The following is a 23836-nucleotide window of genomic DNA, read 5'->3' on the forward strand; positions in this document are numbered from 1 at the left end:
TCCAATCCAAAATCTAACCCACAATGTGATGCAAACTGCCTAGTTAACCAACAATACGCCTTACTATAAGAATGTATGATTTTGACCCGAATATTGCCCAAAAAATTCTATAAAATTAGCCATAGGCTTCTCACACCCAAACCAACAAAACCAGAAATCGTTTGGGCTAATTGCAGTTGACCTGAAATGCCCAAAATATATCAAATTTCAAACTACACAGTTTCGCGCCTAACTAGAGAGAAATTGTTGATAAATGATAAAACTCTCCTGCAAATGGATGAGAAATTGTGAACAAATATCCTTCGGCAAATAGCTATCACTCCCAACTAAAAACTCCAGGCAAATACCAGCACCAAACACCAACAAAAGCGTTGTTCTCCAACCCCTGCACAAGCTCTATAAGAGAAAATTAAGCCTAATCAAAAGATACAGGAAAAACTCTGAAAATGGTGCCAGGCTCCTCTAACCATTAGAAAATCTCCTGCCAATGCCCAAAACCTGTAATAGAAAGATGTTGCTCCAAATAATCTTTGAGGTTTGTCTTCTGCGCCTAGAAATAGTGAACTTCTGAGTGAATAGTCTGCAATAAACTCCAATGGAAGTCTTGAAAGAAACTCCCCACTCGAAGTTCTTTGAAATGAAGATGAGTTTCACTTGAAACTCTTGAGCTAAACAACTCTGCTTCTCTTGTGTTGAACAACCTCCAAGAGAGAGTTTGATCTTCAAAAAATAATGAGCAAAAGATGCAAAAGTGAAGCCCCAATGTGCTATTTAAAGATGCTGGTCCTTTTTCCCTTCGTGGTCCCCTCTCTCCACAAGTTCAAACTCCCCTTCTTTTCTCTTTCCTTCTCCTAGTTCGAATTTCTCAAGGGGGCCAAATTTCCCTCTTTGGTGGTCCCCATATTTCACTTAACAAAAATTAATTCCTTTTTCCTCTAATGTTTGTTTCTCCTTTTTCCTCCAAAAATTAAGTGGGGCCTCCATAACCCACTTTTCCTAAGTTTTATATACCAAAATATTCCTTAACGCCAAAATTGCAAAAATGAGGATTTTACTTGGAAAATTATTTATTGGGGACATGACAGTCCTCCTCACCAAAAATTGCTTGTCCTCAAGCAATGCTTGAACACGCACCCTCTTAATTAGCTGACACAAATGTCTACTACAATCAACCCTGGGGTCCCAAATATACCACTGAGTTATCCTTGTCCCTAGCACTATCCTGTCATAAGGGAATTCTCCGACACCAAGTTCCCGAGCCATCCTGATCAATGTGAATCACCCCTTGCTCCACTCACTGTCCAACCTGGTACATGCACTTGAAGCCCTTTCCATATTGTCAGTAAGTAGAACATCATGATAATATAAAGTCTTGACTGAATCCTCGTGCAACTGCACTACTGAGTTACCCATCTCATGCACTCCAAGGGTGGACTCCTAAAGATACAATCGAACCCCTGTGGAGATGAATCTTCGCTCACATGAGCTCCCTCTGATCTCCTCCTGCTGGTCATCCTGCCATGCTGGTGAAGTTTCCACGCCAACAAAAAACCACTAAAACCCAATGGAAGATCTGAATGATCTTCCCCTATAAGAACCAACTCATCCCTAAGGGTAATTGAATTGCCGAAACCTGTGATGCCAGGATCCCATGCCCATCGCAGTGTGATACTGCCTTGCTCACATTGCAACACCCTGGTCATGACTGACTGCCCAACATGCTCGTATTGGAGCCTCCTCTCTTGTAACACTCGGCCACAATATCTGGCACGATCAAGGCTATGCCCATCTTGCAAGGGCAACTCATTAACGCCAGAGTCTACCACTCCATGGCTAGCCTTGATTGTGAGCAACAATCAGATTCGCCATATGATGAAAACCGCAGTGATTCCCCATGTGCCAACTGGAGAATGAACTGAATCACCTGCTATCATGGGCATACTCACCACAAAGTGGAGAAATCCATTAGTCGACTGGATCCGATCTCGTAACCACATGGAAGTTCACAACTCCCACTCCTCACTGGCTGTCGTTGTGAAGCCTTGCTATTTGCTAGAACCCATCGGTGCCTTGTGTTTGACTCCTATATGTAATCAGATGACCACCAGTCATCAAGAACTAGTCCCATACATGCCAGACTACCCTGCTCTTGCCATACCACACAACGAACTCTACTATCTCAACTCCTGATGATGCACCTGGACACTATCTTGTAGATGAGGTCTACCATCCATTGTACCTCGTGCTCATATATCGCGTTGGTCTATCCTGCCGAAAGTGCATGATCCAGGAGGATCTTGTTAGATCAGTTACACAGGTTCAGTGTCGTCATCAGCATTCAATCCGGTGTCGTCAGCTTCAACAGTAATGTTTATGGTTCAGGCTGTCTAATAATGTATATGGTTTTTCATGGTGTTCAGTGAATATGGTTTGGTACCTGGTTTTCGACATGTGGTTGTCGTCAGTTCCACTAGGATATGGTTTTTGACATGTGGTTGTCGTCAGTTCCACCAGGATATGGTTTTCGACATGTGGTTGTCGTCAGTTCCACCAGAATATGGTTTTCGACATGTGGTTGTCATCAGTTCCACCAGGATATGGTTATCGTCCATTTTACAGGATTTGGTTGTCGACAGGTTTGTCGTCCATTTTACAGGATTTGGTTGTCGACAGGTTTGTCGCCAATGTCACTTAGTGACAATTGGTTGTAAATGGGTTTTTTTATTATTTGATGTAAAGTCTTAAATGACTAAAACCCTAAACCTAGGACATTATGTTAATCAAAACCTAAAAAGCCTAACCTAACCAAAACCCAAAACCTATGTATTAAAAATACATTACAATACCTTAACCTAAGGTATAAACCCTATTAGACCATGTATCAATTCTAAATGTATTAAAAAAACACATTGACCTAAGTTAAAAAACCCTCTCGGGCTATCCAAACAAACCATAATATAAAAATGTTACAAAAAAAGCATTACAAATTGTAAAACAATCATAACCATGGGCCTTAACCGCGTGGGTATGGAGACCATGGTAGCGAACACGTGAATAAAGTCTAACCGTTGGGAATAAACCACCGGGCTTGGAAATCGCGGAGGAGACCACAGTGGGACCGCGGCCATGTGAACAATCGTGGTGGCAGTCAACCGCCAACAGTTCATCGTAAACCGCCATCTGCTAGCCACATTGGAAACTGTTATCATGTGAGCAGGCAGATGATAATCGGGCGGAGTTCACCTGACCGCAGTGCTAATCGTGCGGGGACTGTGATATGTGAACAGGTTACAGTCGGAGGTTATGTCAACCGGAACCGCCGGAGGAAACCGTAATATGTTAACCACAGGAGCACCGTCAGCCGAGATCATTGGAAAGTAGCTGTCACATGCACTATCTCCTCCTCCGCGCAGTTAGTGAACAACGAACGAACTTCGCATTAACATAAGGTTTATATTTGGGTTTTGTTATAGTTTTGGGCTAAAAATTAATTCAAAGCCCATGTATAGTGTCCCTAGGTGTCAAAACATGGTAAGACCGAGACCAAACAAACCCTGAAGTCAACTCATGCACTCCTAAACTCAGCTTGAGGAGGTTAGAATGTATTTGCAGGGTTTAAAAGGATGTTTTTGCTCATTGAAGTGGATTAGAGTGGTTTTGAGTTTCATGTGCAGGCTCTGGAGGGATATAGGCTGTTTTGCTTTCAGTGTAACAGGAGCATCCAGAGTCAGAATTGGGAACCGTGACAGGCATTGGAAAGCTGGTTCAAAGAGCTTTCTTATGACAGTGACCAGAAGTGCCTGCATGCACATTCAGTTCGGTCAAATTGCTGTGTAATCGACCTCTTCAGTTTCAATCCTAATAAAGCGGTTGCCCATCTTGAAAGCAGACCCGGAGACGTAGTCCATCAGGGACGAACTTCGTAATCAATCCTACTGTCTGGTATCGCTGTGTATTTTCTGTTTTTACTATTGTTTTGCATCTTGCTTATGTTTTCTCATTTGTCGTAAAGTTTTCTTCTCAAGCAGTTCTCATGGTTTCAACACTTTCAGTTAACATTCTATTCATTAATGGCATAATCAATTCTACTTTAGTTTTAGCATATGATCATTTGAGATCATATAATTTGGTATCAAAGCAGGTTGTGTTTGTAGTATTTTCCATTGAATGTTAACCAGGTTGAAGTCGCAACGTGGAGAAGGAATCCTCGAGCAGATTGATCAAGAGATTGGAAAGCGAAGAGTTGTTCATAAGTCGACCATGACAGGATCTGATGTAGGTGAAATGCCAGAAACTAAGATGAGTGATGAACAGTTTCAGCAAGCATTCTTGAATATGCAGCAGATATTGGGAGAACTCTACGAAGACAAGAAGGCGAGAGATGCAACTTCTTCTTCAAAGACATCGAAGAAGGACAAAGGTAAAGGCAAGGCTGATAAACCACCTTCACCTCCATCATCTCCATCATCATCATCTTCTTCTTCTTCTTCTTCCAATGCAAAATCTGAAACAGAAAAGAAACCTAAGAAAACATCTCTTTTGAAACTTGATGTAAAATTTGAGTTACCTATTTATGATGGTGAAATGAATCCTGAAAAGCTAGATAATTGGATTAAGCAGTTAGAAGTGTATTGTCGTATTCAGAACATTTCTGATGATAAAACAAAAATTCAGTTAGCTACACTTAGAATGGGGGGAACAACTTTAATCTGGTGGGAAAGTAAAACTTAGATAGATGTAAAGCGAAAAGGAAAAGTCATCTCTTCATGGTCTAAGTTTTTAAAAGCTCTTAGGAAACAATTCTATCCTTTAGGATACATGCAGCAAGCTGTTATTGATTGGCAGCATTTGAGGCAAGGTAAAGGGCAGAGTGTTCAGGAGTTTACTCAGGAGTTCAGAAAGAAAGCATTGGCGCTTGGTATTTCATTGGATACACGTGAAACTTTATTAAAATACATCGACAGTTTACATTCATATTTGCAGCATACATTATTGATGTTTAATCTTGATGATTTTGATGAAGTGTGTGTTCAGGCCATACATATTGAATCAGGTGGCAGACCATTCAAGTTTTCACCGCAATCATCCAAAGAGTTGGAAATCAAAGATTCCAATGACAGTAAAGGGAAGAACAATTCGAAGAGAAAGAAATCAGCGATAGCTCAGAAGGAAAGACCTACTTGTTCTCATTGCCAGAGAATCGGTCATGATGAATCTAAGTGTTGGAAACTTCATCCAGAACTTAAGCCCAAAAAGTTCCTTAAGGAGAAGGATGAAAAGAAGGCAATTGCAGCAGTCCAACAAGATCTAGGTTCCGATTCAGGTGATGAAAGGAGGATAACTGCCATGGTTACGACAGGTAAAACTTCTGACACTGGTTCAAGTTTGAATACTATTGCATCTTCATCAAACATAAATCCTTCAAATGAGGATAAAAGAGTTGAATTATTTAACATAAGGATAACTTCTAAGCACACAAAGATAGATACAATGTTTGACAGTAGATCACACGAATTTAATATCTAAATATTTAGTTAAGAGTTTGGGTTTGGAGACACGGAATCATCCAAGACCTTACCCATTAGGATGGCTAAATAAATCAACTCAGATAAAAGTCACAAAACAGTGTCGATTAAGATTTGCCATTACAACTAATTACATTGATGAAGTGGAATTAGATGTGGTTCCAGTAGACATATGTGGAGTTGTCTTAGGAAGTCCTTATCTTTATGATCGTGATGCAGTATTTTATAGAAGAGAGCATAAATATCACCTTAAGAAAGATGGGGTTGAATTTATTGTCAGGGCACATCAAAGTAAAAATCACTTGAATTTAGTTGTTGCTAATCAGATGAAGTGATTAATAAGTTCAAATAAAAGATTTGTAATCATGTGTGTAAAGGAACAACATAAGAAACAACATGATGTTTGTTCAGGTTATGAGTCTCAGCTTAAAGATAGTTTGATCAAAGAGGTAGAAACTTTTCCAGTTCTATTTAAAGAAACCAAACATCTTACTCATAAGCAGGGAATACAACATGAGTTACAGTTGATGCCTAAAGCTCCTCTTCCTAATGTCAGAATGAATCAATTCAATCCAAGTTTGGAAAATATCAGTTACCGGGATGCAGGTCAGTATTGGGGAAAGTCAGTGTTAAATTTCTCTTGTATTGTGTCACCATTTCATGTTTCAAACAGTTTGGAAGCCTCTTTTCAAGTGGAGAGGAAGCCCATTTGTTTTCATATCAAAGCCTTTTCTAAAGCAGTGTCAAAGTATCTAAGGGAAACTTATGCATCAGGGGAAAGTGCTAATCAATGGAAACATCATTTAATGAATAAGGAGAAGTGATTCAAACAAATCAACAACTAATTCAATACTTTCAAAATCAAACTAAGTTGCAGTAGTTTCCATATTACAGTTTGATGGGTTTATTGCAACAAGTTCACTTAGTAATCAGGAATCAGTCAAGTATATCAAGTCAAGTAGCTAGTATAATGTCAAAAATGTCTTTGATTGTCCATGTCATTCCGCAATGTAGATTGTTAATACATGTCAATGGTATTGAACAATATCCTGTAGAGACTGTTTTCAAAGATGATTATGAATCACTAACTCATGGTATTTTGTGGAAAGAAATCAATTGCCATGTTCATAACAGGTTGTTTGACCATCGTCGCAAGTTTTACATATTGCAGATGGAAGGAACAGGTCACCGATTCAAAATGTGCCATGGTCAGCATCATCAGGGTCATCATTTTCAGGTGGTTGATCGAATGTATTGGTACATCATCATGGCAAGGTGGAAAGTGAGGGAGCTCTACCCTCATCGACTATCTGTTTAAGTCAAACTTTTGTGGTCCAAAAGCTTTCAAGTGGAGAGGATTGATCTAGGAGGATCTCGTCAGATCAGTTACACAGGTTCAGTGTCATCATCAGCATCCGATGTCGTCATCTTCGACAGTAATGTTTATGGTTCAGGCTGTCCAATAATGTATATGGTTTTTCATGGTGTTCAACGAATATGGTTTGGTACTTGGTTTTCGACATGTGGTTGTCGTCAGTTCCACAGGATATGGTTTTCGACATGTGGTTGTCATCAGTTCCACCAGGATATGGTTTTCGACATGTGGTTGTCGTCAGTTCCACCAGGATATGGTTGTCGACATATGGTTGTTGTAAATTTTACAGGATTTGGTTGTCGACAGGTTTGTCATCATGTGACGTTTGTCGCCAATGTCACTTAGTGACAATTGGTTGTAAATGGGTTTTTTTTATTATTTGATGTAAAGTCCTAAATGACTAAAACCCTAAACCTAAGACATTATGTTAATCAAAACCTAAAAATCCTAACCTAACCAAAACCCAAAACCTATGTATTAAAAATACATTACAATACCTTAACCTAAGGTATAAACTCTATCGGACCATGTTTCAAGTCTAAATGTATTAAAAAAACACATTAACCTAAGTTAAAAAACCCTCTCGGGCTATCCAAACAAACCATAATATAAAAATGTTACAAAAAAAGCATTACAAATTGTAAAACAGTCATAAACGCGGGCCTTAACTGCGTGGGTATGGAGACCATGGCAGCGGACATGTGAATAGAGTCTAACCGTCGGGAATAAACCACCGGCTTGGAAACCGCGGAGGAGACCGCAGTGGGACTGCGGCCATGTGAACAATCATGGTGGCAGTCAACCGCCAACAGTTCACTGTAAACCGCCATCTGCTAGCCGCGTTGGAAACTGTTATCATGTGAGCAGGCAGATGATAACCGGGCGGAGTTCACCTGATCACAGCGCTAACCGCGCAGGGACTGTGATATGTGAACAGGTTACAGTGGGAGGTTATGTTAACCGGAACCGCCGGAGGAAACCGTAATATGTTAACCACCGGAGCACCGTCAGCCAAGACCGTCGAAAAGAAGCTGTCACATGCGTTGTCTCCTCCTCCACGCGGTTAGCGAACAACTAACGGTCTTCGCATTAGCATAAGGTTTATATTTGGGTTTTGTTACAGTTTTGGTTTAAAAATTAATTCAAAGCCCATGTATAGTGTCCCTAGGTGTCAAAACATGGTAAGACCAAGACCAAACAAACCCTGAAGTCAACTCATTCACTCCTAAACTTAGCCTGAGGAGGTTAGAATGTATTTGCAGGGTTTAAAAGGATGGTTTTTCTCATTGAAGTGGATTAGAGTGGTTTTGAGTTTCATGTGTAGGTTCTGGAGGGATATAGGTTGTTTTGTTTTCAGTGTAACAGGAGCATCCAAAGTCAGAATTGGGAAATGTGACCGGCGTAGGAAAGCTAGTTTAGAGAGCTTTCTTATGACAGTGACCAGAAGTGCATGCGTGCACATTCAGTTCGGTCAAATTGCTGTGTAATCGACCCCTTCGGTTTCAATCCTAATAAAGCGGTCACCCATCTTGAAAGTGGACTCGGAGACGTAGTCCATCAGGGATGAACTTCGTAATCAATCTTGCTGTCTGGTATCACTGTGTATTTTTTGTTTTCACTACTATTTTGCATCTTGCTTATGTTTTCTCATCTGTCGTAAAGTCTTCTTCTCAAGCAGTTCTCACTGTTTCAACACTTTCAGTTAACATTCTATTCATTAATGGCATAATCAATTCTACTTCAGTTTTAACATATGATCATTTCAGATCAGTGCATCATGCGGCTCCCTCACGATCATCTCTCTAAGTGTGGGCTTCGGGGCAGAACATATGATAACTCTGTTCTTAACAATTGTTGAGAATATACCTATAGGTATACCTATATATGACATGTGATGTAAAACATCTTGGCATGCAACGTAAATATACTTTTCCACCTTTTGCTCAAGCATTACTATGCTCACACCCTCCTTGCTGAACTTTGCTTGAAGAAAGCTTCTTTTGCCAAAATTTCAACATGGCATGTCAAGTATCCATCATGTCGAACAAATGAGCCTTTATTGAATTTTGGACCCAAGCACCTTATGCATTGGGATCCATGAAATGGCTCAGGGAACGTGAAAATGGTCAAATATAGTCTTCTCTGCAATTTGCCTTGTTGAATAAGAATGAATAATTTAACTATAGGTATGCCGCTGTTGAGATGATCCTATAGGTATACTGCTGTTGAGAATATAACATAGGTTCTCCTAGCGGTTCTTAACATTTTCTATTGTTTCCTATTTTTTAGGGATATTGCTATTTTTGGCATGTATATTTATAGCAATGTGACATGTGGCAGCTTCTGGAATGGGAAAAAGGCAAGATCTGGACCCATAGATGAGTCATCAGTGACGTGGCAAGGCACATGGGTCCATTGGAAGGCTTTTATAGTTATCAGAACGCACGAGTAAGTTGCTTGTATGGATGGAGGTGTGATGTGGCATTGGGTCAAGTTAACTAGAAGTAGTGATAGTTGACGAGGATGCTTAATCATGTGGACATGAGTGAGAACTACTTCACGACAATTTATATTTGGTTGCTTCCAGTTTATCTCCTCTCTCCTAGTGCACATTGGTTTTCTAGTGATATTCCACTCTACTCAAGCGAGTTACCAGTAAACTAATGCACATTAAATTCTCCTCTAGTTCAAATTTGCTCAAATTATACTGAAAGATATTTTTATCTCATGATAACTCAGAGCTACTTTAGTGGAACTCAAGCATTGGCCATTTAACTCAATTTTTTCTTCGGTTTAGTTTTAGTTGAATGGAAAGTTGACTCTACATCACTTATCAGTGTGCTTTGATCCTCTTTGCATGAAGAATTCGACTTCCCTTACTCCCTATTGTGTATTGGAGGAGATGAAGGGTTATGTATATAGGTGTGAGCTATTGGTTCAGGAGATTGTCTCTAGCAGCAACATATACTATCTTTCTCTCATGTCTCCCTTTCTTTCTCCCTTCTAGCTTCTATTCTACTGTGTCTGAATCTCATTGTCATCAGTTCTGTAATAGTCATCTTGGTGCAGACAACCTCCTATCCTTTGTAGAACAAAGCTCGATTTTGATTTATTCTATCTTTCTGGGTAGTTCTATGTCTCAATATTTATCTTATGCAATATTACAAAAGTTTCTACGTCTTTTTCATTGGTTAAATTTGCCATTTAAACACGCTTTCTGTTTGTTTTATTTTCCATTTAAAAGTTGATGGCAGAGATTATTCCACCATTTAACATGCAAAGTATTTAACTCTTTTCTCCCGTAACTTGCTGTTCAAACAACCATTGCATTGCTGTTTTTCTATGTTATTTTGCAGATTTTTGGGTGGAAATAGTACATGCAGGACTAGGGACTCCCCCTTGTGGTTGGAAAGCACCAACCTGAACGGAGAGGGAAGTGTGTACATGATACAAGGGGCACTTTTTTCCCTATATGTTGCATTGATATTTCTTATCCTAGGTTCATCAAATAATCTAATTTTGGAAGGGGTAAAAATCTGTGCTAACAGGAAGTAAGATAGACAACTACCATAGCCTTTGGGTTTATGATGCAAGAGATTTTAGACATATTGGCAAGGGTTAAAAATTCTCTTACATATAAACCGAAGGGTTAGCTCAACTGGTTGTCCTAAAAATAGAGAGAGAAGTAACTCCATGCCTCGATAATTAGATAGAAGAATGATAGATACGCTTCTTCGAGGGGGCAACCTCCTTTTACAATAGAACATATGTACAAGATGATATGCTTATAAACCTAGCCCCCCTTGAGAATTATATATATATATATATATATAGGAGACAAGTGTACAATTACAATTAAAAGGTCTAGCCGACAACACTAATATAACAATAGAAATGTAATAACTCAATATCTAGGGCTTATTTGAGGATTTATGCTTAACACGGGGCTTTTCCTAGGGATTAGCACCAATGTTGTTGGGAATTTGGTTAGTTCCATGTTGACAGGTGCTCAATTTGACTCTCCTTGGGTGAGGTGCTGTAGTCTATGTTGATGGGTTTACTAGGAATCCCATATATAAATTACCACTTGGATATGCCATCCATAAATTATCCCTTGGGAGCACCCTCATAAATACTTTTGGAGAATGTATAAGTCAGCCATATGTCTTGGAGAACTCCTTCTCTGACCTTTTGGCCAATCAAAATGCTTCAAGAAAGGTGCAACCTTGAAAGATGTGCCATGCTTTCCATCCTTCACCAAGTATAACTCTAATATTGACAAGTCTTCTTTAGAAAGTGGAGCGCTCCCTCAAATGTGCTCATGACATATGCCAGATTGCTCTGAAATGGGAAGTAATGCATCAAATTGTAGGATTATTCATAGAAGAATGAGATCATCCTCCTCTAAATCCAGATCAAGTTCTTCTACGTAGAGCAGTGGTAAAGGTATTTAAGAAAAATATTTAACTTATGTTTCTGTTTTCGCTTAACATTGTAATGTTAAGAGGGGGTGAGGAGTAGAATGCTCCAATAGTAGATATAATCTAATGTAAAAGTCACATTCATATAGTGACTGTTATAATGATAATTAGATATTATAAAATAAGATAATTAACCTGTACAGGTGATGCAGCTACCTAGCAAATTAAATAAAAGGGGATCAACCCCATTGTATCAGAATTATTTCATTGTAATAAACAATATATTTTACATTCGTTCCTCTCTATTATGTATCTCTTGTTCAAAATCCAACATGCATGTGGCTTTGTTCAGAACTAAAGACTGTCAATCTAGAATGAGAAGGAAATTGGTATTTTCCTCATTAAATTTCCCGAAATCCCTGCTAGCAGATTGAAGATACCTATAGGTGTTAGGTACAAATTCATGAAATCAGTAGCTAATATTTTGTCACACTTAGGGTGTGAGATGCTGAAGTCAATTTTTTATTTATCTATTCGCAGGTGCATGAAATACGCGATGTATTTTGGGATGGGATTCCTACTCCAGGTGCCTCATGGTTGCGGGAGCAGCCCCTTGATCAAAAATGGCAACAGGTTGTTTTGATACCAGCTTGTGGAGGTCTGGTAGTTGGAATTTTGAATACTCTAAGAAGTAGCCTTGAAAGTTATTCAGAAGGGATTCACTTGTCTGATATTAAGGCATCTTTCAGGTCATTTCTAAAGACTGTGGCTGCTACTGTCACTCTTGGTACGGGCAATTCTCTAGGTCCAGAGGGACCAAGTGTTGAAATAGGTTCATCAATAGCACAAGGGATTGGAAAGATATTGCAATGCAGCAAGGGAACGAGATTATCTCTTATGGCTACGGGGTCAGCTGCTGGAATTTCCTCAGGTATGTATGGTAGTTTCTTAATTCCTTATCAGTCTCGAGGGCCAGTTTTCTGTCCTTTTGTTTTTGTTTTGCTTATTAAAATTTCTCTAGATGATTGCATTTTTTGTTTTTTATTTTTTTAAAGGAAAAATACATTATATAACAGTTTCTAATTAAAATCTGTAATTATAGGTCTGTTATATGCCATCCCTGAGCAGTGGTCATAGCAAAATGTTAACTGTGGCTAAATTATGATCAAAATGTATCACCATAACATAATTCATTCAAAATTGGGGCTATTAGCACACAGAAGATACAGATAACAATGTTATTAGAACCAGACTGCCATGGTATCTGTTACCCACCAAAATGGGTAACCCCACAGGAGAAAACTTTTCTCCTACATTTGACAGCCAGCCAGCGGCCCCTGCCAACCAGCATTAGCTGATGATATGCCATATGCCTCCGCCAATTGCTTCAGCCATATGTTTCTCACCCATCCGGCACTTGCATTTGGACGAAGGTGGGCTACCATTCAAAAGGTACTTTGATCATTTTGCAATCGGGTGCCTATACTTGTTGTTTTTGGGCATTTAGCATGGATTTGGGGTGATCTAGAAGATTGATAGACATTGACCGTGATCTTGTTCTCTCACCTCACTGGGGGGTGGGGGGGTTAATCTTTGATCCTAGTCTAGTGGGACCTCCCTTAAGGCCGTTTCGATTATAGGAGGGGTACTACTTGGAAAGCCATGATTGAGATAGCGTGTTCCATCTTCCCTATGTCATGCTTAACACCTTCCATCCTACATTACAAGCCCATATTTCACCTCCATTCTTTGAGTACAACTTGTCATTGATTCTTGGGGATCTGGCACTCACATGTTCACATATCTTGAGTAGGTTCTAGAAACTTTGCCTTGGGAGGTTGATGCAGCTAAAAGAAACAAAAAAACATATCATGGCCACAACGAAATAAAGGAAAGAAAACTAAAAAATGCAAAAGATGGCCGGGACATAAAGATTAGCACATGGGCAAAAGCCTAGCATGAGCTCTACCTACCACATATGGCTATCACCCGGTTCCTTAGCACATGATGCTCCATTGCATCAGAAAGGAACCCTTGCACGTCCCAATTCCGATGAGCAATAAACCTAGTCATCTTAAAGGGGTAATACAATTGTTACATCATAAAAAGCAAGCTCTAACCCTTGAGCTAGAAGCAGTAATACAAGGAAAAATCAAGAAGTAAAAGTCACACAAGAGGGGTGCAAAAACCAAGGCCGAGTTGGTAACTCATGCATCCACAAATGCTCCCTCCTCGCATCTATACGCTTGGGATGTGGACATCCCCATTAACCGGTCCCTTTCACTAGGACACTTAACCATGAAACCTTCTCCCCTCCATTGCCATCATTATCATTCACTAACACCTGTCAATTGAAGGGTGGACCAGGGAATTTTTTCTTCCCCTTAGGGGCTAGAAGCACCTAATAGGGTTGACCTTTAACCACCCCTACCTAAGGGGAAAACACCTTTGTGAGATCAAGGTTCTAATTTTGGAAGGGGATCCTTATTTGAAGTATGAAATTGCCCTTAACATTGAAGTTTGGTTCACTTAGATGCATTATTGATCTTGGTCCCTAATGATTTGTTTCTTTCACTAGAATCCATGTTGTTCTTGTCAGTTGGTTTAGCAGCCCAGGTCATAGGCACCCACTCCACCGGTACCTAGGTCCATCATAGGAGTACATTAGCACTAGTAAGTGAAGCATTGAGAGTTGGGAGCCTCCTAGTAGCATCATTGGATGACACGTCCCTGAGTAGGTCCAACACCCATGACGTTGGTTGAATTTGACCTAGATTTGAGGATTCTTTAGGATGACACAACTGGACCCAGCATGCCCCTAGGCTGGCCTTAATACAACTTGATGGGCAACAACTGATTCAAAGCCTAGATGAGGATGGTATCACACTAAGAGACTAGGGAGGGCTTGTTGCATTAGCAGAAGCCTTAGCGCTAGAACAAAGGAGGCCTCATTTAGCAATTGGAGACCCATGGAGACCACTTTATGGCACCCCAGCTAGATCTTGGGATGCCATAGGAGGTAATGACGTAAATTTGAGGGCTAACCTTCAATTCGTGGATTTCACCGGCTTCTACACCTTGGACACCTCATCACTCTTGGACATGGCATTTGGAGTATTTATCGTTGATGACGTTAGCATGGGAGAGCTTATGGCTCACACGTGTGGGCTAATTAGGGCATATTTCGATAAAGCTAGCGGGTTGGTTTGTAACCTAAGCACATTTTAGCATCAAATTTGTTTTAGGGGCTTTTGTAGGCTAATTGTTAGTCCTAATCCTCATATAACTAGAGGATAGGCTTATTGTATTGGATCATTATCACTTGTGACTTATTTTGGCCCTCTTGGAGATTTTCGACCTTGTTTTCTTGTGGAGTTGTGACTCTATGGTGTACTTTGCTATTTGGAGCTATTTCTTTGGTCTTGGAGATGTTACTTTGGAGCAATAACTTCTTGTTCATGCATTCTATCTTGTAAGTGTACCTTGGATTTGATAAATCTTTATTTTTGTGTCTAATGTATGGAATGATTAATTATCTAGGGTTTTCATTGCGCTAGTTATTGTTGAAAATCATTGAATGGAATCTAGATGATAGCATTGTATGCATTACTCACTAGTAGAATGTGAATGGCAATCCCATTGGTGAATCTTTAAACTAGCTCTCCCAATTGATTTTTCTCCCTCACAAAAGTAATAGCTAGGGTTTTGAGACCTAGGGTTTCATCATTCCCTTACTCCTTGCCAAGACTTAGCATATTTTACAACCCATAGACTCCATCATCCCAAGGACTAGGCATTGGCTTTGTCACCTTGTTGATCACTTACCAAATTTACCTAACTCTGATTTTCTGTCTCTTAATTTGCTTTTCGGCCCTTAAGGTCAAACTGCTAGTTAGGGCTAAGGCACAACATTAGCTAGGGTTGAAGTAGTTTGCTAGTGCAGGGATTTAACATTGAGAGGAGTATTGGTTGCCTCAAAATCAACCCCTTTTAGTGGCTAATCCATCCATTTCAAAGAAAAATTCTTTTGCCCTAGGTTATTCATGCCCTAGAAAACCCTAGTTTTCCCTAAGCTTCAACTTGGGGCTTGTTGAAGGTTTCTTGTTCCATTGGTTGCTAGTGTTCATTATTTGGAAGCCTTTTCTTGGCCTTGTGTGTGAAAATTCGAGAATCCCACCCGAATCACCTGCACCAAGTCCTCTGCACTAGCAGAACATGCAGAGAAAACTAAACATCATGTCTGTATTGAGGAAGCCCGAGTGATTGCTAAGGTTTCGTAATTTCATCATCGTAAATTTAGGGAAGCTATTGAGATTGAAAAAAGACCTAGTAATCTCAATAGGGACGACGGTTGGAAGATCAGTAGTTGCTGGATCCCTGCCCTTTCTTCCCAGTCATATCTCCCCTCTTCAAAGCCTCCCCCCTCTATTAATGACTTGAACTAATTTCGATGTATATTCCCACCCCTCCCCCCGCCTCCCTTTTTTAATAATAAGTTTGGTTCTCTTTAGATAACTTATTGAATTGATTACATTAAAATGTTTCCCAGAACCATTATAGATGAAATATTACTATTATAATAATAATTTAACAATGTTTAGTTATGATTTAAGGATAATATTAAAGTAATACTATTAATATTGACTCGGATTAATAATTATATTAATGTTATACATTGATAATTCTAGTGAGATTACCGTTGACATAACTAACTAAAATGAGTTAATATTACATTATTATTTAGATTAGTAAGTTTATTACTACTATAACATTATAATATTTTAATAATAATAATAATTAAGGACTATTATAATATTAAACATTAATGATATACCTTAATAACATTATTATAATTCAAATTGCCTTTGTTATAACTAACTAAATGGGTTAATATCACCCATTATAAGACTATTATTTAAGTTTATAATTTATAATAATAAAAATATTACCACTATTATATAATGATAATAATTTTAATAATATTTAATATTATTATATCCACACTTTTAAGTTAAAAAGTTAAAAAAAAGTTTTTATAACCAATAATTATTAAATGGCATTAAAAAATATTAATGTTTTGACCAATCTAACCGTTTCTGTTCAATTATGACCTGGGTCCAATTGAGTCCAATATAGCCATTTTTTCCAGTCAAACCTAACCATTGGAAGATCTGCCATTCCTATTTAACATGGAGCCTTGATCTGATTTTTTCAACTGGTCTTGATGATGAACCACACTTGTTGGTTTGAAACGCATCGACAAAGATTTTATGATGTGATTTTTTCCGAAAATATTTCTAAACTCAGATTATGGATCACAGAAGCTTAAATTCAAATAATAAATTTCTCCTATTTGTTAAATACTGAAACAAATTCTTTACTGTTTCCTACAACAAATATCGAAGCTAACACAATGCAGCCTTTACTTAATTAATTAATTTGCCCAAAACAAGAACAAAACAAATGGAGAAAGATGCACAAGTGACACAGTGTTTTTTGGACAAATGTCCCCGGAAAAACCCAGTGCGGAAAAATCGGTGCAACAACTCTGAGGGTTTATTATTATTAAGCAATAGTTTTGAATACAACTCTGGATGCCCTCCCAGAACTCTAGTTATAGAGAAAAAGACACTGGCAGAAAACTTAGTGAGATTACCTCACTTCACCCGGCAAATCTGACTATCCTCGGCTACAACTGCACTGCCCCTTCATAGTAACTGCGTCGAGCTCTACACTGGGTCTCCCTGCCTCCTGGAGATCTGATGTCAACCCTCTCGGCTGATCCGGAAACTCCCTGACAATTTCGGACTTCTGCTGGAAGGCAGCTCTACCTCTGTGTTGGCCCTTCTAGCTTTGTGTCAAGCATTGCATGGGCCCTCCTGGCCCAACGTTAGTCCTTCCTGGGTCTGCGCTGCCTCCATTGGTGCTTCTCTGTCTCTCCATTAAGTATTCGGGGTCCTGGAGAAGATCCTCCAACCCAACTATCCCTGCCCCTCAACTGCAAGAACTCTCCTTAATCAAATTCCCTCTTGAGAACTTCTCACTTCTAAAATTCGATCTCTTGATCTCTCTCGGTGTGTTTTCCAAATGACCCTCAAGCCCCTTCTTATATCTTTCTGTTGGACAACTAGCGACCTAGATTAACTCCTAATCAAAGGCTCATATCGTTTTGGCTTGATCTCCGTCTTCTTCTATAAGTTACACCCACAATTAGATTAATACCCATTAATATTTTAACTTTCCTAAGTTTAGACTTAGGAACTCCATTAAAAATATTAATTATTTTAATAAAATCGTTTATGGGTGGAATTTCCCAAAACGCTTTCTAGGTTCTTTGGAATACATGTGCCCAAGCCTCCCTGCAAACTTTGAGGCCTAGAGCAGATCCGATGCTACCCCAAATCAACACTCCCTCTTGTTAGGATATTCCGACACATAGGAAATAGTTAAGTTCAACTTGGTCTAGTATAGAGTTAGGTAAAGTGTGTTTCTTTACCGTTGTACATTTTGTAACTTACAATCCGACGGTCATGATATGTAGTGATCCGACGGTTCATTCTCTCCTCGGTATTACCGACACTTGATCCATGGCTTGACACCCGATTGGTCCATGAGTTCTATTTAAAGCGCATGGAGGGTCATTGTTCGGGTAATCCGTGCATGAGAGAAGCTTATGTAAATTTTCATTCTTTGATTAATAAATTGCCTGTAGTACCCACGTTGGGACAGGCCGTGGACTGTTTCCCTCTTTGAGGGTTTTAACCACGTCAAAAATACTGGTGTATTGATTTGTGATCTGGTTGTGAGCGGTGTCCTTTTGGTATTCTTTCTGAGGAACTTACCCTGTAAATTCCTACATGGTATCGGAACTATTTGAGGGCCGCGTCCGTTGGTGATCCAAATCTGAAGCCGGTAGAACTGCATGCGGCTGTCGTTTCCTAGATCTGCTGTTTCTGACTGCTTTCGGGCCGAGAGGACTACTCTGTTGCGTTCAGAGCATCTGTTCCAGTGAGGAACCCCTTTCGTTTCACGCAAAAAGGTTTCCGGTAGCCCTAGCTGCGTCATTTTTCAGATCGGGAGGTATACAGTGTTTTTTGCAGTTTACTGTTATTTTCTCTCTGCTTATTTCGGTTTCGGTTTATTTAGCCTTTTTTTTAACCGGATCTATACTTTTCATTTCTGCGTATGCTCTTTTTCCTGCGACTCTGTGCGATCTGGGCAAATCAGAAACAGAAAGGAAGGATTTTTCTCATGCGTATGCTCTTTTCCCTGCACCTTAGTGTGATCTCGGAAAATCAGAAACATTGAGAAAAATATTTAGTTTTTCGGCTAAAGCTAATTTTGAGATTTTTTTTAAAAATTTCTAGTTTTTTGGCTAAAGCTAACTTCGAGCCGCAAGGTTCGTTTTTCTTTGCATATTCGTGTTGGGTTTTGTGTTTTGTGTTTTGTAGGGAAAAAGAGCTTTCTCAAGGCAAGCACGCAAACCAAGGCCCCCCCCCCTCTCTCTCTCTCTCAAATTTTTTGTATAGATCAATTGGTTCAAAGCTATTTTAAGAGAGTAGAGGTCTTGGGTTCAAGTCTCCATTTTGTGGGGGCGGATTTTTTCATTCCCGCACATTCGCGCACTTTGCCGGCAACGTCAACAATTTTTTTTCAAAAAGCCATAACTTCTTCATCCGGAAGCCTTTTTCAGAGCCGTTTTTTTTAAAACCGCCTATTTTTTCGAGATCTATCCATTGGAACACTTACTTTCAGCATCTTCAGCTTCAGTTTTTAAAAAAAAAATGGAAAGTCCATGCCAAGTCATTCTTGACAGCACTAACTACTTCCAATGGGTAGCCTATATGGAAGATTTACTTAGAAGTAAAGGTCTCTTCAGAATAGCCACAGACCAAGAGAAGAAACCAAAAGATGAAGACAAGGCTGCAAAATGGGAAAATAGACAAGATCAAGCACGTGGTTTGATAGGGATGTCTATTTCTCCTGATCTTAGAGTCCACATTGCAGAACTTGAGACTCCTCATGAAGCATTAGAAAAACTCGCTAAAGTTTTTGGGATTAAAAATGAAATTAGAGCCCATCAACTTGAAAATGAGTTGCTTACTTTGGATCCTAATAATTTTTCTTGCATTGAAGATTTCTTGTCCAAATTCAAGACCCTTAGATATCTCTTGGAAGGTGTTAAAGTTAAGAAAGAAGATGGTAACCTTATTTATTCCATCCTTACTAAGTTGGGACCAGCCTACTCTGTATTTGTTTCCACTTTCCATTCTACAAGGGAAGATTTCATTTGTCAAGGAAAAGACTACAAGGCCCCTTCCTTTGACTCCTTTTGTGATTCCTTAATAAGAGAACAAGAAAAACTCTTACACCTTGGTCTTCTTAATCTTGGAAACTCTTCCACGAAAGCGTTAGCCGCCCAGCAGCAACCAAATTCAAAGAATCCTAAGAAGTCATATCCTCAAAAGAATGGTCCTAAACCAACTCAGCCTCAAAATGAAAGATCATTTCAGCAAAATGTATCTTCTTCTCCTTCTCATTCTCATGAGTGGCTCATTGATTTTGGAGCCTCTTATCACATGGCCAAAAACCAAGCCATGTTTTCTTCTTTAAATGATTGTAACACCAAAAATATATATGTTGGTGATGATAGATCTCTTAATGTTGTAGGGACTGGAACTGTTCATCTAAACAATGGTCAGTTTAATGATGTATTATGTGTTCCAACCTTATCCTGCAACCTTCTATCTGTCTATCAGATAACTCATTTAGGTGAAGATAAAATTGTTGAATTTTCACCTCATGATGTTGTAATCAAGGATCTAAAAGATCCTAAACAGATTCTAGCTACTGGTCTTGCTGATGATTCCACAAGGTTGTATAAGTTTCACAACTTTGGGTCATCCACTCTTCCCTCAGTATTTGTTGCTCATAATGATGAAGTGAGCAAACTTTGGCATGAGCGATTTGGTCACTTAAACTATCGCTCCCTTCAGCATCTATGTAAAGAAAATATGGTGACAGGTCTTCCTATGGTATCTTGCAGAGATGGTGTTTGTTCCGGATGTGTACTCGGAAAACATCATCGGGATAGTTTTGACAAACGTGCCTCTTGGCACGCCTCAGCCCCTTTACAGCTTGTGCACAGTGATTTATGTGGTCCTCTTCCTGTTGCTTCATTCTCTGGCTGCAAGTACTTCTTAACTTTCATTGATGATTTCTCCAGACGCACTTGGGTATACTTCTTAACACTCAAGAGCGAAGTATTTAACACATTTTTGGCCTTCAAAGCCTTTGTTGAAAAACAATCTGGACATCAAATTCTTAAGCTAAGAACTGATAATGGTGGAGAATATGTTAAAAACACATTCATCAACTTTTGCACCGAAAATGGAATTCAAATGCAACATACTGTGTTAGTGTCGGTCATGATGCCCTCCATCGGTGATCAAAAGCTCTTTGCATATGCATAGGTAGGTGTCTCATCAGTGTCAGTTTTGCATCCCGTTAGGCATGCCATAAAACTGATGGAGGAGCTGGTCCTTGTCCCCTTCTTGGCTTTGCTGGATCAGGTCATGTCAGGTATTAAGCTTGTGTCATACTTGTTTTGTTTTGTCTTGAAGTCCCAAGTCTTAGGTCTAGGGTTTTGGTCAAAAATCACTGCAAGGTCATGAGTCAAAGGTCCATGAGTGCCCAGCAAGCCAGAAGGAGGTATGTAAATATGTTCCATTGATATTTTTCATCAGGTACAGATCATTTATACCTTGGTTTTAAAAACCCTGTTTTTAAACCCAAGGTCATGTAATATTTGTAAAAAATAAGGAAAATTTCAAAAGTTTTCAAAATGCCGGCAATAACCCTGGTCTCCTCGCCAGAGTCCATCAGATGGTCAACCTGCAAAAAGAACGGAGTTAAAGTGCCTCAAAAGCTAAATTCAGGACAAAGCAACTCAAAAAGCAGTGTTAAAAGTGAATGCCAAAATAGAACATTAGAGAGTGGGTTTTGTGATTTAATTTTTTCAAATTCAACCTACAAAAGCTAAATTTCCCTCTAAACATTTCATTATGCCTCTATGAGCTAACAAAGAGGAGCAAGAGGGCGAAAATAGTGAAGGAGGTCGAATTGCAGTGAAATTGGAGAGTTTCTCTAGTGCGCGACCACTCGGGCAGGGTGCGCGACCACCTGGGTGGTGCGCGACCACTCGAGCCCTCCTCCTCAGTGCAAATTTTACACTGGCGCGACCACTCGAGCTGCGCGCGACCACTCCAACCCTGCGCGCGACCACTTGAGCTGTAACTTGCAGAACCGGCCCAAACTCACTCAAATTGCCTTGTGACTTGTAAATTGCTCGAGGTAGGCCTCTCAAATGTTTTGAATGTTGAAAATAAGGATGATGAGCTTGTGTTCATGCATTTTTACCATCAAAATTATGAAGAGAAATAGGTTAAGTGATTGCTTGTTCTTGTAGGCAATTTTGCTAGGGTTATGTTTGATTTCAAGGTTTTTAATTCCTTTTTATTCCCTCCATTACTCCTATTAGATTTACAATTGTCATAATGTGTCTCAATCTCATCTCATTTGCAAAGAATGAATCTCAATTCCCCATTCCCTACACCTAAAACCCTAATCCCTCTCATATGCATCCCTAAACCCTAAACCCTCTATACAAATCTGTCCCAAAACCCTAATTCGTTCCCCACAGCAATATCATTATAAAAATATGTAAAACCACAGCAAAGATCAAATAGTGATGTGAAAATGAAAGAGCAATTGCAATAATGAAACAAAAGACAAAAAACAGAGAAAAAGATTACTATGTGTAGCCAAGTTATTGCAAAGACAAAAGAAACTTATTGCTGTGTATAGTCCTCATAAAAACAGTGAAAAGGAGGCTGTTATTCATAACAAAAACAAAGTAAATACAGCTGTACCTATTTGTTAAAGGACAGGTTGCCTTGAAATACTGTTTGTAAAGGAAGATTGCTGTGTTTTCAGACCCAAACCTATGTATCTTTTTTCCTTCTATTCCCCTAGATGCAATACATCTCCTTTCTCTTTGAATCTGTCAAATAAAGCCCTCCTCCCCTTATGACAAATGCAAATTAATCCCTTATTGCCCCTTAGCATCAAAAGCATATCAGTCCCTTGGAAAAACAGAGTATGCTTCAAAATGTACAGTCAAAGGACATAATTAAAAAGCAAGCTGTTGATGCTAGTTATCATTGTTGCCCTATACCCCTGTAATCATGCTATCCTTTACCCCCTGTTGAAAATTGTATTGTCCTTTCCCTTGGTGACCCTATTACATGTTTTCCCTAATAAAGATATGTCTTTGCAAATGATTTCCCAATGATGAGAGATAGGATAACATGTTTGACATTGTGTGAATTATTCCTTAAAAGTTCCCTGTTTTTATATATTTTCCCATTCCTTATGATAAAATCCCTCCCCTAACATTTCCCTCATGATTTTTTCCCCTTGAAAACAGCATACTTCTCAGCATTTTGCAGGCAGGGCAGCAGTCAACTTTGCCTATTTTCTCCACCTTGCTCAATAACACCATGTCAGCCACTGAAACTAATGAGCAAGGTGATGACCGGTCTTCTTCTACGGAGGTTGAGACACAGCAGAGGCCTCGTAGGGGTGGCAAAGGTGGTCATCATAGGAGAGAAGAGCCCACATCTTTAGCAGAATTACAGGCTTGCCCATTGGCAGTGACTTGTTTCCAGTACATGTCATGTTTCCAGTTTTGCGAGAGGCTTGCCCAGATTCAGCACCACAGGGAGTTGGCTCGGCTATTTGTTTTGCACCTTCATGATGGGCAGGTTACTCTTGCAGGGGTGAATTTTGTGTTTTCTCCTGAGATGATTTCAGAGGCTACCGGGATACCCAATGTGGGTGAGGTGTGGCCAAAGCGCAAATGGCTGGATTTTGTTTATTTTGAGCCATATGTTAGGCCAGCATTCGTACATCACTTGTCAGGGAACTTTCCTTTCAGATTCCTCCGAGAGGAGTATGCTCCGATCATGCGGCTTATCATGCATTACTTCACATGTGAGGGAAGGTTTTCACGAGTCTTTGCTTGTCACATTCGCCTGTTGATGCACTTTACCCGAGTGAGGATGATGAACATCCCGGTTTACTTCTTCCAGGACATTCAGAGGATGGTGTCCGTGTTTCAGAGGCAGTCCCCAGCTCAGCAGCACAGGAGTTTGTGCCATCATGGTCTCATTCAGCTCATTGTTTCCCATCAGTTGAGTCAGCAGGGCATTCCATGGGCAGACTTCATTTCTCATGAGGTTTTTACAGTGCCACCACAGCCACAGCCAGAGCCAGAGGTCATTCATGAGGCGGGAGGTCCATCACACCAGCCCGAGATTATTGTTCCGAGACATGTGGCTTCTTCACCTCGGGTCACCTATAAGAGAGGTCATAGGACCTTATTTGCAGCAGCTCGACGAGTATTTTCTCCACAGCAGGTGGAAGGGGTCTCGTCATCTTCTTCAGATCAGCGA

The 23836-nt window shown here is 39.7% G+C and overlaps 1 protein-coding gene across 3 annotated transcripts in view; it reads left to right on the forward strand.

Annotated features, from left to right (window-relative positions):
- The window catches only part of CLC-E (chloride channel E), a 510115-nt gene that overhangs the window by 143141 nt on the left and 343138 nt on the right, over positions 1 to 23836 (forward strand). For all 3 annotated transcript variants that reach the window (XR_016262323.1, XM_089438419.1, XM_089438418.1), the window contains exon 2: positions 11862 to 12252. Coding sequence is in view for 2 of the 3 variants with exons in the window: in XM_089438419.1 (XP_089294545.1) it covers positions 11862 to 12252 (391 nt within the window). In the remaining variant the exon portion in view is untranslated. The remainder of the gene's footprint in view (positions 1 to 11861; positions 12253 to 23836) is intronic.

Source organism: Pinus tabuliformis, chromosome 9 (genome assembly GCF_031772625.1).
Source record: "Pinus tabuliformis cultivar Carrire ecotype Pingquan chromosome 9, CPIR1, whole genome shotgun sequence".
In the NCBI taxonomy this organism is placed as follows: domain Eukaryota; kingdom Viridiplantae; phylum Streptophyta; class Pinopsida; order Pinales; family Pinaceae; genus Pinus; species Pinus tabuliformis.